Raw genomic sequence first — 17905 nt, 5'->3', positions numbered from 1 at the left:
TTCAGCAGCCACATGACACTGTATATAAGAACCAACCGTTTGTACCGCGGTAAATGGTGAGCTGTGCATATGCATGCGCATGTAGTCGAGTTTTGGTCGATGTTGATTTGACTGCTTTTCTACAAAAGTGGTCAGGTTCGGACATTGACGGCTCCGTAGCCAAATTTTTCTTGGAGGGGGGAGGTACAGAATAGGGAGGAGGGAGAAATTACCAAAAAAATTAGAGAGGAGGAGGAAATTTTGGCAAAAAATAGGGAGGAGGGAGATATTTTGGCTAAAAAAATTTGTGAGGAGGGAGAAATTGGAACAAAAAAAGTAGGGAGGCGGGAGAAATGGTGCAAAAAAGTAGGGAGGAGGGAGATTTACTATCCTGCCCCTCCCCCCTCTGTCGAGTAAACGCGCCTTCAGATTTCAGTTTTTTTTTTTGTTATCAGCAGTTTTCTTACTTTCTAAAGTACTACCTTGCAAAATTTCGTAAAAATCTAATGACTGGTTCGTTAGAAATCCTACCCTGTCTCTATCGAAGACAGAGAAACGCGCGATCGCAACTGTTTGACCTACTGCGCACGCGCAACATTCCGATCTCCAAACATTCCCGACCGTTGGTCCAGGGGGACGCGGGCTCTGGGAACGAGAATGATCTCCAAAATCATTCATTCCGATCTCCAAAAAATTAATTTCATATTGCAGTGCAGTCTATGTGTAAGTGTAATCCATGTGATATAATGGATACCGTAGAATTCCGGTTATAAGCCCTGGGCTTATACAAAGTTTACTTCGTAAGGGGTTTTGGGTGGGCTTATAAGTGGAGGGGCTTATATTATATCCGGGAGGGCTTCCAAGCGGACTAAAAAAAACGTTTCGAAATGATCTACGGGTGTGTTTATCAAAAACGTTTTTAACTTAAAAACGCATAATAACGCAACATTTAGCCCTGTTCAGTACTGTCATCCAGCAGAGGGGGGCTTATATCCGGAGGGGCTTATAATCGGATGTATTTTTTTTGTTTCCAGGTTGATGGGCCTATACCCGGGGGGGGCTTATAAGCGGGGGAGCTTATAACCTGAATTTTACGCTACGTATGTCATTGGCCTTAAGCTCTACAGGTATGAGGGGTTCGAAGTTGGTAGGTATCGCTAGAAAAATTCTGGGTCGAGCCACCTTAACAAGCATGTTTGAGTATGAATCCTTGCGATAACGATAAACCACTGTCATGTACATTACAGGACATTATTTTGTAAGAACCAATAAAGAAGACGTACTCAGGGAAGGGGTCCGAGGAATTCGAAAATTATACTTATTAGGACCATCGGCAGTTTAGCTCAACGAAAGCTAGAAAGATAAACGTAAACAAAGACCGTCGATTGCTCATAGTATAAGAAAGGACGAGTTGAGAGCCTCGTGTTTACTCCTGCTTTGCGCATTATGCAAGAGTTTCCCATTTAACTACAGATTTTCATCGAAGATCAGTTAATCGTATTGATTAGGACAATTCATCAATTCAATTACCCCACCCCTTTTGGCTTATTAGTTGTTCATTATTTTCAGGGTTTCGATACAGCATGTAAAAATCGATCTACAATCATTGTAACAAAACAAACGATAACAGTAATATCAAATGAAAATTTAGGTTTCAATACACTTGTAAAAATCTTATGTTTACAATGAAAACATGACAATTTCTACAATTCGGCTTTGAATTTACTTATAATATTCAATATCTCTACAATAAAATCAATGTTACATAGTTGTCACACTTCAGAAATTAAACTAATCCTAAAACTAAGAATTCTTTACACCTATTAAGACTGAATTCTTGTAGTTAAAACAAAGTTATACATAAATTTCACTCTACTGATTTAGACAACCCCCGAAACTAGGGTTGCAATACAATTGTAAAGATTTCTTCCTACAATAGAAACAAAACCGAATAGTTTTATAAAATAATCAGAGCGCGCTATTTGATCAAAACGTTTTAAATTAGTTTCTTAAAATCAATATACTGTATATAACATGCCGTATCAATCTATCCTGTTTCATCGCTTTACAGATTGAAAGTGGCAATCACAGCACAAAGCATTCCAAAGAACAATGCGACATGCGAGTGGCGTTCGTTCGCAGCATTGTTAGTTGGCCCAGACGCAGTTGTTTGAGGACAGTTTGACTTTTCCGGCGGTAGAGGCTCAGTGATTTCCGGTATCGGCACAGTAAAATCGGGATTCTTTGTGTCCTGTTAAAATAAAAGACAAAAGATAAAAGAATGCACTTATGAATAGAATTAGGGTGAGGTCATTTTTCTTTTTTAAATATATATTTTATTTTTCAGCGTAGACTGCCCGTAATGCAATTTTCTCAACAAAAAAAAAAAAATTAGGCCCTCTTTTCAGCGCAAGATGAACAAGTTCGCAAAAGTTAGCAACCGGCAATCGTTATGAATTCGTACTTCTTTTGTTTTGTTTTGTTTTTGCTTTTTTGCTGCATAAAATGAAATATTTTACACGTTCTAGGACCTCATGTCATTGGCATCTTAGTTGCGCCTTAGATGTTTTCCGGGTTTCTTAAACATTTCGCTGATTAATTACAGTGAAAGGTACTTTTCTGATACTAATATTGGTGCAAAAGTACTTTATACTAAAGCCGGAGGGGAGGGGGGTGCGGGTAGGGCTTTCCACAAGTTGCTCGGCAACTTTTTGGCAACTTTTCATGTTTCGAGCAACTTTTCCCCCTTCGAGCAACTTTTTCTCTCTCGAGCAACTTTTTGCATTTTACGCAATTTCCAGACCGAAGATCTCCGAATCTAATCCGAGTGTTGTTCAAAGGCAATACGAACGTTTCCGAAGATTAACGAAGTTTGTCGAAGATTTTCGAGGAACATCTAAAGACGTTACACCTTTCGGCTCATTCTGCATATTAAAAACATTACAAAACTTGTCACAAACATGACGTCATCGATATCATCACGATTTTTCTCAGTTAAAAAATTCCTTGTTATTTAACAAATTTTCCCCCTAATATGTTGTTTACATACTTATTTTGCTGTAAAAGTGCATAAAACTGCTTAGAAATCTTACTCTCAAAGGGAAATTAGCATACATTTAAAAGAAATTCTCTTGATAGGAAGCAGCATTTTGGATTTTTTGGAGCAACTTTCGAGCAACTTTTATTATTAGAAGCAACTTTTTTGTATTTTCGGAGCAACTTTTGAGCAACTTTTTGAAAAATAACGGGCAACTTTTTTGGAAATCTCGAGCAACTTGTGGAAAGCCCTAGGTGCGGGAGGGGGTTCACGGAGGTCAAAATCTCCCACTTCCCGTACCTTTTACTCCCGTTTCTCGCCCTTTCGTTACTGGTGCTCACCTAATTGTACTATTTCTATGGCAAAATCAGGGCTCGAAATAATTTCCAAACAGTCTCCGGACACGATGACCGGCCAAATTCATTTTAGCTCGGTCATCGGTCATACCTCGTTTCAGCTCGGACAAGATTGCGACCAATTTTCCAATAATTATTAAATATATGCAAAAATATAACACCCCCTACCTTAAGAAATAACATTCCCTAAGTAAATTCCTTTTTACAACAAGTAACGACACTGATTTTGTTTGCCGTCTGAACTCTATTTTTTGCTGATTGAATGATTAGAATTGTTTGTTATATATAGACGATGTTGCTTACTTCGGTTTGGAACCGTATGGTCTACGTTCTTGAAAAAAGATTAAAGCTTTAACCCTTTAAGTCCTAACAACGCATATGTGCGTGGAAAATACCAGCAGTGATTGAAAAAACTCTAGCTTTTACATATCTGGGCACATGATAGTAATGACTGCTTTTTATGGCAAAGTGATAATTTTCATAGCTTTAAAAGCCAACTAACTGACTAAAACTCTTGATTTCTGTTGCATATGGTTGTTTGTTCAGCAGCAAATCTGAAAATGCCCGTTTTCTACGTAACAGGACAACAACAAAAAACACACATCTTTGCCTCCATTTTTTTTAATGAAAAAATAATTCTGACTTAAAAAATATACATTTGCAGCAAACTTCAACCCTATTCCCTTCCGTTCACCAAGGAAATTTCCCATCAATCATTCAGCAGACTCAGCAATTACTATTCGATTAGAGCTATGCTTGCAAACCTGTAATTTTCTCGTTGCTGACCGAAAGGGATGCTTGGGAAAAACAGTCATGGCGGCGGCATGAAAGGCTTCCTACCTGGCTTCCTACCTTTATTCCATATATTTTTTATAAGTGTCGAGCCACCCATTCCTTCCTGCAAAATGTTGCACCGATTGCATTCTTTGAAAGTCACAACTCGTCCAAAATGCCTTGGCAGGTCTTGCAATCCACCCACAGAACGGCCAGAGAGACAACTTTACCAATGAACCGCCATCTTTCGATTCGAATATTTCTGGCGGTCCAATCAAGACAAAATCATCTCTCACCTCTGGTTTCTTTCAGATGCTGGCCTCTACCCACCATTCTAGCTTAATGATGCCAGCCTGGGGGCTTCTGCAGTGGAAAATGACTCGAAAAAAACACTTATAAACGAAATATTCGCCAGATTTGAGCCCGTATGCTCGCTCACCAAGAAAGAAACGGTTGAATACTGACGTCACAATGAAACTTGGAGCCCTCAGTATTTTGAAACAGCACACATTTTTACTTGAGCTTCTTATATGCAATCACGAAATTCGACAGATTAGTTTAAGCCCAGAAAACTGCTTAAAAAATACCAGAACCTTAGGATTCTAAGGGTTAAATTAAATTTCCTCTGTGATTTCGACTTGTGACCGGACAACATGACCGGCAAGTCGAACGTTTGACCGGTCAAGTCCTTAATCAGTCCAGACATTGTCCGTTGACCGGCCGTTATTTCGAGCCGTGAAAATATTACGTAATGTTGCAAAACATTTTCTTTTTTCCCCAGTTCCCGCCACCTTAGGAATCCCGCTTCCTGCCCTCTCTTCTACCACCTCCCGTACCCCTCCTGCCCCCTAATTCACGGGACTCCCACCTCCCTGATCCCCCACCCCCCGATAAAGGCGTCTTGATACTCACAGCAACGGTAGTCACGTTGTAGAGGCCACATACGGGCAACACGGCTTTAACATCGGCTTCGTATTTCTTGAAGTCGCTGACCATCTGATCCGTCCACTCAATGTTCATATTGACGAGTGGATTGCGATACCGAGAAGTCACGTTGACATCATCACTTAGAAAAGAAATAAAACAAACCATTTATTCCATACCACGGATAGATAAGATAAGATAAAAGAGTGAGAGTGGAGGTGTGTGATAGATTGGATCGAGAAGACGATCGAGAACTCATCCAGTACACTAGTTCTAAAGCTAAGGCACACACTTAGGGACTAGTCGCAGGGACTTATCCCTTAGTGCGTACACACCAAGGGATAATAATTTTAATGCAAAATACGAGTATACACTAGTGGACTAGTCCCCCAAGCAAGTCCCTGCGAAAAGTCCCCTAGTCCCCTAGTGCGTGCCGACCTTAAAGCCCCGCGAGAGCACTCGGCGAGCCGAAAAAGCCGTCTGCTCTGGCTACGAACAAATGGTCATGATAGCTGTCGATAGTTCGGTGATCCAAACTATCATGTACTATCATTCGCCGAAAAACACAAAGGTGCATACTAGTATTCAGCACGTGCAGTAGCTATCTACTTCTAACCATCATACATTTCGGCCGAAATCCAAACCAAGCCACATCGCCGAGGGCGATGCACTTACAGGCAAATGCGTCGTCCCTGCTGCCAATATTCTTGCCCCTCCCCTTTTACCTTTTTCAACGATTGTAACCACTATGAAAGATTGAACGAGTTTGTTACTTTCACTAATAGGGAACTGGTATTTGAGCAAGTTTTCACTAGAAAAATAAGATTTGGATTACTAGGACTGGGAAAAGGAAAAAAAAATTGAACTGGGACTGGGATTTGGAAAGCTTTGGGAAAACATGATAGGCTGGGAAATGGGATTTGGGCACAATTTGAGCTGGAAAATGAGAGTTCAACCCCTCTTTAGTAGCCTCTTAAGTACACGTTTGTTTATTTATTTTTTGAATTATATATATATTCAGAAACATTTCTTTTCACAAGCATTTTTGCTAATTCCAATAAACTATTTCTCTGTTCCGGTCTTATTTAACATATTGACACGTTTAAGTCTTTAATACTCACAAGTACTTGTCGATTAGTTTGTAAGTTGGTTCGAATGCCATACTTTGGCAAAGCCTGACTTTGGGTATGCGAGGATAATAGAACATAAAATCCAGACACATCTCATCCCTCGTGGAAATACCTCCCTAAATATACAAAGGAATAAGAACAAAGACTGATTAGAGAGTGATTTACTTTCCTGCATCTTTTGCAGGGGCGCGCCCTTGGGGAGGTTTCAAGGGGATTCCAGACTCCTCCCCACCCCATCCTTTTCGAGTTTCAGATATTGAGGCAAATGACAAGAATTAAGAACAGAATCCTCAAGAGGAAGTCAAGAAGAGAGCAGGGAGTTAAAATGAGAACCGCGAGGTTCTTCAAGAAACTTCTCCTTCTGACATACCCGTTGTGAACGTGACACATCCGTTCTGAACATGACATATCTGTTCTGAACGTGACATATCTGTTCTGAACGTGACATATCCGTTCTGAACGTGACATATCCGTTCTGGACGTGACATATCTGTTATGAACGTGGCATATCTGTTCTGCCTGAATGTGACATATCTGTTCTGAACGTGATATATCCGTTCTGCCACACTTATCTTCAACGTGACTTATCTGTTCTGTACGTAACATATCCGTCATTAACGTTACACATCCGTTTTGAACGGCTTCATAACGACCTTTCTTGAGTGACTGGTGATCCCCCCCCCCCCCCTGTCAAAAGGCTGGGGACACAATTCCTTGTTTTCAGTCATGAAACTATTTATCCCTTTGTTTCCAAAAGGTGGCAAGTTCAATTAAATTGTTAAAAAACCCTCAATTTAATTGAAAAACACTGTTGCATCATTTTCAGGCATAATGCAAACGAATTTTCCCCTTGACGTTCATTCAGTGAAGATCATTTCATTCATTTCACATCTCAAACGCAGTTCATATAACACCGTAATTAAAGTTTCTAAAGTAACCCCTGCAAAACTGCAGAAGTTTATATATGAAGCGATAAAATTTAACGGCTGCTAGCAAATCACGAAAGACACAAACCTCCGAATGTAACGAACGACGCATATCAAACGTAAATACTCCATAACACTACAACAATTAAGGTTGCTGGTTAACTTTGACATAAACGCAAACTAGCGCTAATATTTATAAGAGCTAATTGGTACCTTGATCAGTTTGGTCCTGTCCATGGAATTGTACTTACAGTAGTGGATCAGCTGGTCTCCCTAGGAGAAACAGAAAATAAAACATTACCAGTCGTATATGGTGCATGGGTCTACACTGGACCACATCGAGAATGAAAGGTAAGTTTAGGTAACTAATGTTATAGCTACAATAAATGTATAAACTATCACACGAACTATTGTCACACACACTAACTTGACTAAGTACTTATAAGTTTCTAAAGACGGAATATTGCGGCCTAAACGCAGTGACTTTCTTGTGTCTGTTTTATTTTAGATGCCTATCAGCAAAACTAAAAACAACTTGCCCAAGCTTCTTATTCAGTTTTCACTCTCTTTAAATTACAAATGATTATGACAAGTGTTATGTGCAGTGGAAATATACATCTTCACCGTTTAAAACGACTGATCTCGACTACTGTTTTCCCTCTCCCGAACGAACATTTTGGTAAAGTATTCCTTCGAGGCTAGTGGCCCATCAGGCAGGCGCTAACAGTATTTCAACTAACCCCGGATGGGATGCTAGCCCATCATTGGGTTATCTCCAGCTTTTAATTTGCTAGTACCTGTTTATACCCCTGGGTGGAGAGAGGCACTGTGAAAGAATCGTCTTGTCAAAGAACTCAACACGACGACCACGACCAGTGCTGGAACCCGAACCACTCCGGCGATCTGGAGTTTAGCACACTCACTCGGCTTTAGGACAACGGAACCTGCCTCTCCAAAACGAATGAATAACCTTTTTGTAACAGGATATCAACCGGCTTTAAATACTGCCTCTGTGGCAAAAGCTATGCAAGGGAATCGTTTTCGGTGTCTGACATTTGCAGAATGAAGAATGCAGACTGCAGAAGCAGAATGCAGACTGGAATATACTGTGTTACCTTTACCACTATTGAAAGCTAACCGTAAAGGCACCCATTTTTAGGCTAACCGGAGTGAATGTGGCTACCGGAGTGCGTAGTGGCTCCCGAGTGAGTTTACTCCGGTTAGCCTACTATTCCTCCGGTTAGCCTACTAAACACTCCGGTTAGCCTGTTTACGGTTAGCTTTCAATAATGGTAAAGGTAACACAATATATTCTCTTAGTCTGCATTCTGCGTTCTGCATTCTGCAGTCTGCAGTCTGCAGTCTGCAGTCTGCATTCTGCATTCTGCATTCTGCATTCTGCAAATGTCAGACACCGGTTCGTTTTCAACTTTTCCGAAAAGTAATGTAATTATAATTATTACTCACTGGCTGTATGTTGATTTCTTTCCTGAGAACTTGATTGTCCTGTCAAATATAATAAAACGATTGGAAATTAACGCGGGTGTGTAAGTGGTTGCATTGGTAAATAACTTAATTTGAGGAAAACTGTTTGGGAGCATTGGTCTTTTTTCTTCCAACGAACTTTTCGTTAGGGAGTCCGGAATCCGTACTTTTCATGTCACCCCTTCAGTTAACTCTGAACAAAAAATCTCCACAACTATATAATAACCATGATGTAGTCTTTGGCAAATACGGGAGAAGCGAAAAATGACAACCGGTTTCTGTTAGCCCAGTCAATGAATAGAGTTTGTCCTTATAGGCTTTCAAGCGTCTTCGTTGTTCACAAACACTGAAGGACCATACCTGGAAGTTGAAGTCGTAGTTGTTATCGCGAGCAATTTCTGGAACTTCTTTCCCATTACGGACATGTTTAGTCCAGATAGCACGACCTACGAAAGAAAGAAAGAAGGAAAAGAACAAGAAGTCGTTTAGATCAACTGAAAGAATACTGACAACAGCAACGTTGCCAGCATTTTGCTTGGGGGTGGTGGTGGTGGGGGGGGGGGGGGGCATGAGTTCCTAGGCGCGAAATCTGGAACGCCGCAGTTGCGATAATGTAGGGGGGTCTAGGGTATCCTCTCCCAGGAAATTAAAAAAAAAATAGGTTACCTGAGACAGTATTTCGTGCGTTTTGAAGACAGTTTGTTAGGAAACAAGGCAGGTAAAAGTGGCAACGAGCACGAGCTCGAAAAGGTAGCAACGACAATAATTCTGGTACATTTTTAAATTCAAAACGTATGTTTAGAAACAGAACCTTGTAAACGTAATTTACAATTTATTTAGCTAACAATGACGGCAGTACATAAAAGGAAGACACAGCGAAATCACTTTCTTCCATGCGTGGCATTTTACGGACAAAATTGTCCATGTATTGACATGATCTGCCTGCCGCCTTTCTCTTTATCTCGTTTTTGTTCTCTTCAGCCCATTTTATTACGGATTCTTCAAGGAACTACATTTGAATACTGAGTGCCGTGTTCCGAGCCCAACAGGTACCCAGTCTTCTCTCTTTTTGGCAGCGCCTGGAAATATTAATGGCACTTCGAACGGTTCGACAATGAAGGACACTAGGTAGAATATATTGTTAAAATTAACCTAGAATAACACAAATTGGTCCAAAATATACCACACAAATCTACAAATGGTGGAAATTTAACCCAAAGGACCATATTGAATGTAAATAGTCGAAGTACAGAAATACCAATACCATTTCCCTTTATTTATTTCGATATTTTTGTTCACAATGTGACCGCACTCGTCGCACCCCCCTTGCTATCGGTCTGGAAAACAAGCTAACGCTTCCGCAACCGCGCACTGATTGTTTAAAGAAAGGCTTTCTCATCATCATCTTATGCATGGTCCTTTCCGAGTACAAAAGTTCGACACTGTCCTTAACTGACTTACCGGCCAAGTGAGTATGAAGTAGAGCAGCAAATACGTTGATACCTCCTCCAGGCAAAGGCGTGGATTTCATAATGGACTGAAACAACAATAATATGCCAGTCAACAGGGCTTACATCGCGCACCTTTTGTATTGCAAGATAATACTCGCATGGCAGAAGTTTGCTCGTATACTTTACTTTAAATTATTGCTATAATTGCGGACTGTTTGTCCTCAATCATGTAGCAAAATTCATCTCCCAAAGAAAAACAAAAGAAACTTATTCCAAACCAAAAACACATTTTATTATTAGTCTTCTGACATCTTTGGCATTCTTCGGACTTCATCGGTAGTCTCAGGACATTTTCGGCAGTCTTAAGGAATCTTCGGTAGCCTTCTGAAATCTTCCAAAATGATCGGAAATTATTGGAAAATAGCCAAAAACTTTTTAATGTACTAAACAAAATAATGTTGGCCTTTTTGAGGCTGTTATGGTTTCTTTCTGGATAAAATGTACTGTTACAGTGAAATTTTTACTGCTAGTGTTAAAATACCTAAAATTTAACTGTTTCACGTTATGGAGCAAACAAATTAAGTGTTCAATGTTATTAAGATACCCCCATTCAGACCCTCCTATAGAGCAAAATGGAGCACTTTGTTGATGAACTCGCCTCCACATTTACCTCTGTACATTTTGCCGTGCAGTAGCCAACAGACATCCAGTCTTTCTGTTTAGGAGGAATAATGTGCCATGGACCTACTTTAACTCCCACTGATATAACTCCGGTGTCATACTTTCGAAGCTTGTCGGTGTAGTAAATGCGGATACCTGAGCTGTCATTTCGGCCTAAGCAATAAGCAGTATAAAAAGTTTCTCAAACTTATAATAATTCATCAAGCGAAAACAAAGGAAATTACGATTATCTGAATATCTGATGTTATACTTTAAATGAGACAGATTTTTTTTCTTGCGTGTTACTTCGTTAAGTTTTCCTTAATTAGTCGTATTTTGAACTTTCTTTTCCGTGTTTGGAATGGGACTTATTTTACTTCCAGTATTCTTTATAAGAATTTCTTAACTTGGACATGAGTCAAGAAATTTAAAAGGTATTCAGTACGATTGTACTGGGTATGTTCTATACCGTGACATGCCGGTTACAGCCCCCCCCCCCCCCCCACACACACACCATGCTTATACCCCTCCAACCTCCTTCCATGTAGGCCCATTCCCTATTAATGCAGTAAAAGATAATATTTAGAACATTAGCCCTTCCTTTCTAACGCGCTAACGGCACATTTTACTTTAAATAGAAATAGCAGTTTACATTACCAGCAGTCAAGAGTAAAAGCTATTATTTGACAGCTCACAGGGATGTTTTCATGCCGCTTAATTAACACGTCCCAGATATAAGCTACCCCAGTTGTTAACAAACCACAGCCCCACACGGAGTTGCGTTAGCCCAAAGCTGAGAACCAGTACTTAATTGCATATCTCTGCATGTGACTACCTTATGAACTTCTCTTGCTTTAATTTGAAGCCAGTTACAGAAAAATTAGTCTTCTTGAAGCGGATTCTCACGTTAGATCTAAAATATGTACTTGGTATTTATGAACAACTATTATGGGAAGATACCAGAGTATTTTCGGGGTTTGTGTGGGTGGGTTTGATAAACTTTTCTAAAACTCATTAATAATTCATCAAGTTAAAACAAGGTAAAATCATAACTGTGAAGGAGATTTGGATACCCGCTCTAAATTAGCATAGATTTTTACGATTTTATCTCTCCGTTTACTCCGTAGTTCTTGTTTCGATTGAGAAGATATATCAAACACTCGAGACAGTGTTTAATCGGCCATCCAAACCCCGAGTTTTGTCAAAAATTTTCAACTCACTTCTCGGTGTTTGGATATCCCGATGGCAGATGAAACACTGTCGCCCGTATTTGATAAATTGCTCCACAGGCATTTCTATTTACCTGCGACGTTTTCCGGATTATCGTAATGCATTTCTAGCAGAAAATTCTTGGCTGTGTCGCTTGTTCCGAGTGGAAATCCAGCATGGGACGGATAATAAAACGCCTTCGAAAAAAGTAAATAGAAAATAGCCAGCCATAAATAAGTAAAACAATCAAAGTCTATCAATCAGTATGACGGGAAATCCAAATGAAAATAATAATAAGTTCACAGCAAATAGCTGATAAGATACGATCGCTTTAGCCAATCAGGTTACAGCATTTGCAAATATAGTATACTTGTAGAATTCTACTAAAGTTGCATTAGAACAAATGTTGGAAATGTTCTAAATTACTCCTTACCTCTCCTCCTACAGCCCAGGAAGCTACTATACTAGCATCCTTACACTTAGCATACGGCATGTTGGCGACGTCTTTACAGTCGACGCCCTGATCGAAGTCTTTTTCAGTAAAGTTGCCTTCGCACTCGTATACGAGTAAGTGATGGACGAAACCTTCATTTCCTTTCTGTACGTACGGCTCAAACTGAAAAAGGAGTAAAGACAAGTGAATGTATCAAATATAGCTGAAGAAGAAATGCAAGTGGACAAGAAACATCTCAGCTGAAGGGCTTCCCAAGGTTTATAGATTTTTTATATCCTTGAAATTGGTCGAGGATGTGGTTACCCAGCTTTAGTGCAGTGAAAATGATTTTATAAGTAAATAAAAGTGGCCCAAGATAGTCTCTGCGTTGTAACAAGGGTTCCTCTCCCCAAGTCATTACCCTTTACTGGACTAATTATAAGCCAACTTTCTTTTTCTATATATAAAACTACCACCTATTACCCCTCCAGGCTTTCTTGATAGGTTATGAACAATGACAATTTTTGATCAAAAGACAGGTTTTAGGCAACCATATGTCATTTACTTTTTTTACTTTTTTTTTTTTTGTGGAGACGTACACAGACATGAACACTTATTTATAGTCTTTGACGTCTTTCACATCTGAGCTAGCAATTATCTCGGTTAATCCCATTGCCCCTCTATTTAAACTAGGACAATTCCATTTTCTTCATTGCCTCATTCTTGCTTCGTACATCCACACGACAAATTTTTAATCTTTTTGTATTGAAACTGATTTTTTAACCACGTGTTAAGAAAACCAAGCTCTCCTAAGCGTTCTCCCATGAAGGTCTTCAATGGAGCTTTCACGGTATGTACAATTAAAAAAAAAACAATCTAGCCATAAAAACAACTAATAGAGAAGAATTTCTAATACCATTGTCATGTGATGTTTTTTCGTTAACTCAGGACCTTTGATCAAAGAACACCAGTAGGTTGTCTCTTTTGTAGGGATTGGTACCTAAAAGGCAAAGAATCATGGGTAAGAACTAGAAGGATGTCAAATGCCGGGATACCTTGCTAGAAACTATCAACTCCACGTTGCTAAAGTCAACTTTGGTCCAGATTTATAAGTGGTGCCAACTGATGAGTTGAGAGGTAACAACTTCCAAAAGGCGCCCAAAGAGAAAACTACGCGAAATGGAACGCCCCATAACCCGGGTATAAAACGTTCAGAAACAATATAACTGGCATTGTTTTTGGTAGTCTTTTACAATTATAATTCTGTATGTTAATGTTCTTACTCAGTTTCCTGGAAGATGGCGAAGAATGTAAAGCTTGTTTTGCTTTTCATGTTGTTTTGTTATGTCCAGTTAAAATTTCATTTGACGACAGCAGTGTTCATTTTGTGTTACAAATCGTTATGTTCAGGACAAAGAGAATGTTAATTATTGTTCTTACATTCTTTCCAGTCACAAGAAACTCAGTCCATCCAGTCTCGTTAATGTCTCTTTTATCCATGCTGTTAAGCAACAGGATGGTCCGTTGGCCTCTGAACGAGTGATGTTTTATCTCCGTTTCCGAGACGGGGTCCTCGGGGTGAAAGGCAAATACGACTTTTGTAGCTCCCGCCTGCAATTAAAGAACAGACATAAAAAAGGCGAATTCAGGGGGGGATAATTCTTTACCCCATCTCCCTCCCCCCCCCCCAAAAAAAAAGACCCGGATTCCTCTCCTACATCAGAAACGGAAAATTAGTCCATAAACCACTGCTATCAGGTTCAGGTTCTATTGATCCCCGGATTGTGAAATCAGTTTTTGCATACAAATTGTTGTGCCTTGTTGCAGTGTGGATTTGGCTGTTCATTAGGCTCTTCGCTAGAAGAATCAGTAGATATGGGAAATGGTAAGACTCCCCACGGGTGTCGCCCTCTAGTTTTTACCCTGATCGTAGCGCCTGTCCACAGACTAATGAGTTTACTGTCTTATAATGCATAAAATTCATCACTGCGTCTCTAATAGCTTCCAGGCGTTCGGTTATAGTGGCGAACGGCGCGAAAAGTAATTATAAACGCTTTTCTTCGCGCCGTTCCCCACCAAACACCTGGATCAGGCTACATCTCTAAAAGCTTTAGTACTTTATAGAAATGCTTACCTCAAGTTTTATGTCACGTGGGTCGCACGTGTCAAACTTTCTTTTAAACTTCAGCACAGTTTTCCCGCCACTTTCTTGAAATCCTGTCAGCTCGTAGTCCTGTTGTTCGTCGATTGGCGGAAGTGCTTTCTTGTCTGCGAAACGATCCTGCAACAACAAAAGAAACATATATCGATGCATTTGGGATGTAATCCTTCGGTCTAAGAATAGTGTATCATTTGCCGGAAAACTGATCAGTGGTATTAAGAATTAAGTTCAGCATAGGAAAAGACTCTCGAGAGAGAAAGAGAAGGATGCTTTCCTGAACGTAAATAAAATCATAGGCGTACGGGCAAATTTTTGGCAGGGGGGGGGGGGGTGCCAGGGGGGGGGGGGCGTGAACCATTTGCCCAAAAAATTCTCGCAAAGTTCTCAATTTTTTTACGAAACAGTCGAAAAGAAACGAGGGTCATACGATGCACTAACATAGGCCTAGTCTCTGCTATTTCGACGACCGAAGATAACAATAATACGGTCCATGTCATTGTTGAATACAGAGTTGGCATACGCCATTTCAATGTTTTTAAGTTACTGTTTAATAATGACACGTTGTTGCCCCATCAGGTGCTTCGAAGGTACGATTTCAATCTGTGCAACGCAGTGAATGATCATTCTGCAGAACACGATGTAGTTTCGATGTAGCAGGGATCACAGCAAAGATATGTACCACAGTAGAAAACTCTGGAAACATGTCAAATAGATCATTCTCGTGCATTGTCTCCAGCATTTCTGAAACGATCATGTAGCTTTTAAAATCCGCGCACACGACGAAAACTCGCATAAATTTTATGCTCGGTTCCAGAATCTCGCCGTAAATTTTGTAAAATTTTGCAACGCGAGAGAAGCTTTCTTTCTTTCGGTGACAGATATTCGCAGTACAGTGCCCAACAATACAAAAATAGCAAATTTGTATATCAACATATGATCCCCTTCACCAATGGCCAGAAACTCATCACTTGCTAGGCAGCCACTGTCTTGTGTGAATTAAACTGTGTTAATGTGTGAAGTCAGAATTTCGAGGTTTAGTAAACGTGAAATTATTGTTTGATTTACCTAATCAGCGTTAACGGAGTGCGCGATCGCGAAAAGGCCGCGCGAGGAAAAATCACCACACTGACCGTAAGTCCGGGGGGGGGGGGGGAGGAGGACTCCTATATAAAACGGACGGAAATAACGCACTAACCGCGCGCGTTTTGACTTCTTCTCATTTTACTAGTCTTACTACAATAGGATATCACATTACAACATTGCAGACTTAAAATATCAACGCTCTTCTGTATCCAAGGGTCAAAACTGCGACAAGAACTGCTCTGAAAGCACATTTGAAAGCCGTACGAAAGAAAGAAAATTACCGGAAGCAAAAGCAAATTTTTCTGGTAGAGCCCAGTACTAAATCGTCCCTGGATACTAGTTACCAGTCGATCACGGTAAGTGGCGGCCATCTTGAAGTGGGCGTAAAAAAAAATTGCCCTCCCCGGGCCGTAAGTAATCCTCAAATTTTTATTGAAAAGACAGCAGAAAGTTTGATTCTTATTCCTTTTTCTGCCGCATTTCTACGGCTTCGAAACCATAGCTCGACCGCTCCGTAGCGAAATTGGCGCTACGTTGGTTTCATTTCGCGAAATGCGGTCGTTTTAGGCTCATTCATGAAGCAAATGGGGACGAAACTTAACGTTTTTGTGAAGAAAACACAAAAGCGAAAAATAGTAAAGCTGTTGGGAGTGAACCGAAGAATTGGATGATGGGAGATATGGCGCTCACGTGATGTTTGGCAGTTAATTAAATAAGCGATGACAGAAACTTGTCCACGCTCAGTTGGCGGTACTTATGGACCATTATGAATTCAAAATCTTATCTTACGTTAATCTCGAGAACCGAAAAAGCTTTTCTCTTCGATTTTTTTGTAAAAGAAAGACCACAAAATTTCCTAACACGAGCTAAATTAAGACAATTCGCGTTTTTGAGAGAAGTTGGGTTATGTTGATACCTTAATTACGCTATTTTTTTTTATTTAGAACAGCTCGCGTGACTTAAATACTTTTTACATTTCTGCGTTTCAAATTCCGATAACAATGAAACAAAGCCTACTTGTGAAATTACAAGCAATGATGGCATAAATAACCATTTTGTAACCTTAAAAACAATGTTTTTAAATAACCTTAAAAACAATGTTTTTATAACATTACTGCGCCCTTTTATAAGGGTCAAGTCAGGCTAACTTTTACTTTTTGAACTTTTTTGTAAGGTCGCTGTTAGGTTAACTGCATAAAGGCCGCAAAATTAAGGCTTCTTTCAGGTCTTTCAGGTCTAAATAACCTTTTCGCGAGGGATGACTTTTACATATTATTCTAAAACGTCCATACCTTAAGATATCCCTCGTTATCTTTGACCCAGCCTATCACAACATCACTGCCGATCATTTGTCCAGAGCCGGTGGAGAATCCAAATCCTACCCATCCAGTAGTCTCCGCCTCTACAGCGAAAGAAACGGTTTCTGCGTCCCAATCAACAGTCCAAAACAATTTCATCTTCTCTTCTGGATCCAGAACAGCATGGTGAGCGTACTCCGAGGAAAGATCCGCGGAGACAGTCGATTAGAAAACTGAGAGGCACAAGAGAAAAACCAACGAAACCGCCATCTTCGTTGATGCAGCTTGCACTGTTCTCATATCTTGGGGCAAATAGTTACTTGATACCGTATCTGTTGCATAACCCGAAAGGAGGAGGAGGAGGGGGGGGGGGGGGGAGAGGGGTGGTGGGCAGTGAAGTCCTGATAAAAATGAGGAAGGTTGTTAGGGTCTACAGTTCATGGTTTGGTAATACGAACCGCCGTTAGATTAACCTTTTTAAAACGCATTTAATAAGTCGAAAAAATGTATGAAAGCAACTACTGGCTAGAGCATGAACGTACCCAATTACGGGTGGTGGGGTGCCTTAATTAAAGCTAGAAACACCCTTCCCTCCCCCGGTAAAGCTCAGAACACTCAGAAGGACACCAGGACAGGAAGCACTAAGCCATCAAAGTTCGGGTTTCGATTCTTAAGATTCCAATATGTACATAATACAATAACAAGCTTTATTTGCATGACTATAAGTAAATACAGTATTGCAAAAGCGTACAACTAAACTAAAAGCGAAACTTATAACAATAATAATCATGTAATAGGAATGAAAAAAGAAATTATGTATGTGTAACATTACTTTCATTCGATAGAAGATTATTTCGTAAAGATAAGCATCTCCCCCGCATGCCTGTATACTTTCAACATTCTTTTCTTTTTGGCGGCCGGCTCTCGAAAGGAATCAGATCTTATCCACCTCTACCAATCTTGATGAGCTGTGACGCTTTCTGGCCCGGGGGGGGGGGG

At 40.2% G+C, this 17905-nt stretch overlaps 1 protein-coding gene across 1 annotated transcript; it reads right to left on the bottom strand.

Annotated features, from left to right (window-relative positions):
• Positions 1–1614: 1614 nt before the first annotated feature.
• LOC144647749 (DBH-like monooxygenase protein 1) lies at positions 1615–17201 on the bottom strand. Its single transcript, XM_078507428.1, has 14 exons — positions 16901–17201; positions 14499–14645; positions 13805–13975; positions 13281–13364; positions 12365–12547; positions 12026–12128; positions 10733–10896; positions 10073–10148; positions 8972–9057; positions 8594–8632; positions 7340–7399; positions 6192–6316; positions 5059–5212; positions 1615–2230 (listed from the first exon to the last, which is right to left on the bottom strand). Exons 1-14 carry the CDS (start codon positions 17063–17065, stop codon positions 2045–2047), a joined length of 1743 nt encoding a protein of 580 aa, XP_078363554.1. The 5' UTR covers positions 17066–17201; the 3' UTR covers positions 1615–2044.
• Positions 17202–17905: the final 704 nt, after the last annotated feature.

The sequence above is a fragment of the Oculina patagonica genome, chromosome 4 (genome assembly GCF_052425735.1).
Source record: "Oculina patagonica isolate OP01 chromosome 4, crgOcupat, whole genome shotgun sequence".
Classification (NCBI taxonomy): Eukaryota; Metazoa; Cnidaria; class Anthozoa; order Scleractinia; family Oculinidae; genus Oculina; species Oculina patagonica.
Note: the sequence above shows the minus strand (reverse complement) of the source record. Positions and strands in the feature narration are given on the sequence as shown.

Excerpts from the sequence above, each read along its gene's own strand:
- LOC144647749 (XM_078507428.1), bottom strand. The coding sequence starts at position 17,065 with ATGAAATTGTTTTGGACTGTTGATTGGGACGCAGAAACCGTTTCTTTC. Across the intron at positions 12,129-12,364 it reads CCTGGGCTGTAGGAGGAGAG|GCGTTTTATTATCCGTCCCA; the intron begins GTAAGGAGTAAT and ends CTTTTTTCGAAG. Across the intron at positions 10,897-12,025 it reads TAATCCGGAAAACGTCGCAG|GCCGAAATGACAGCTCAGGT; the intron begins GTAAATAGAAAT and ends CTTATTGCTTAG.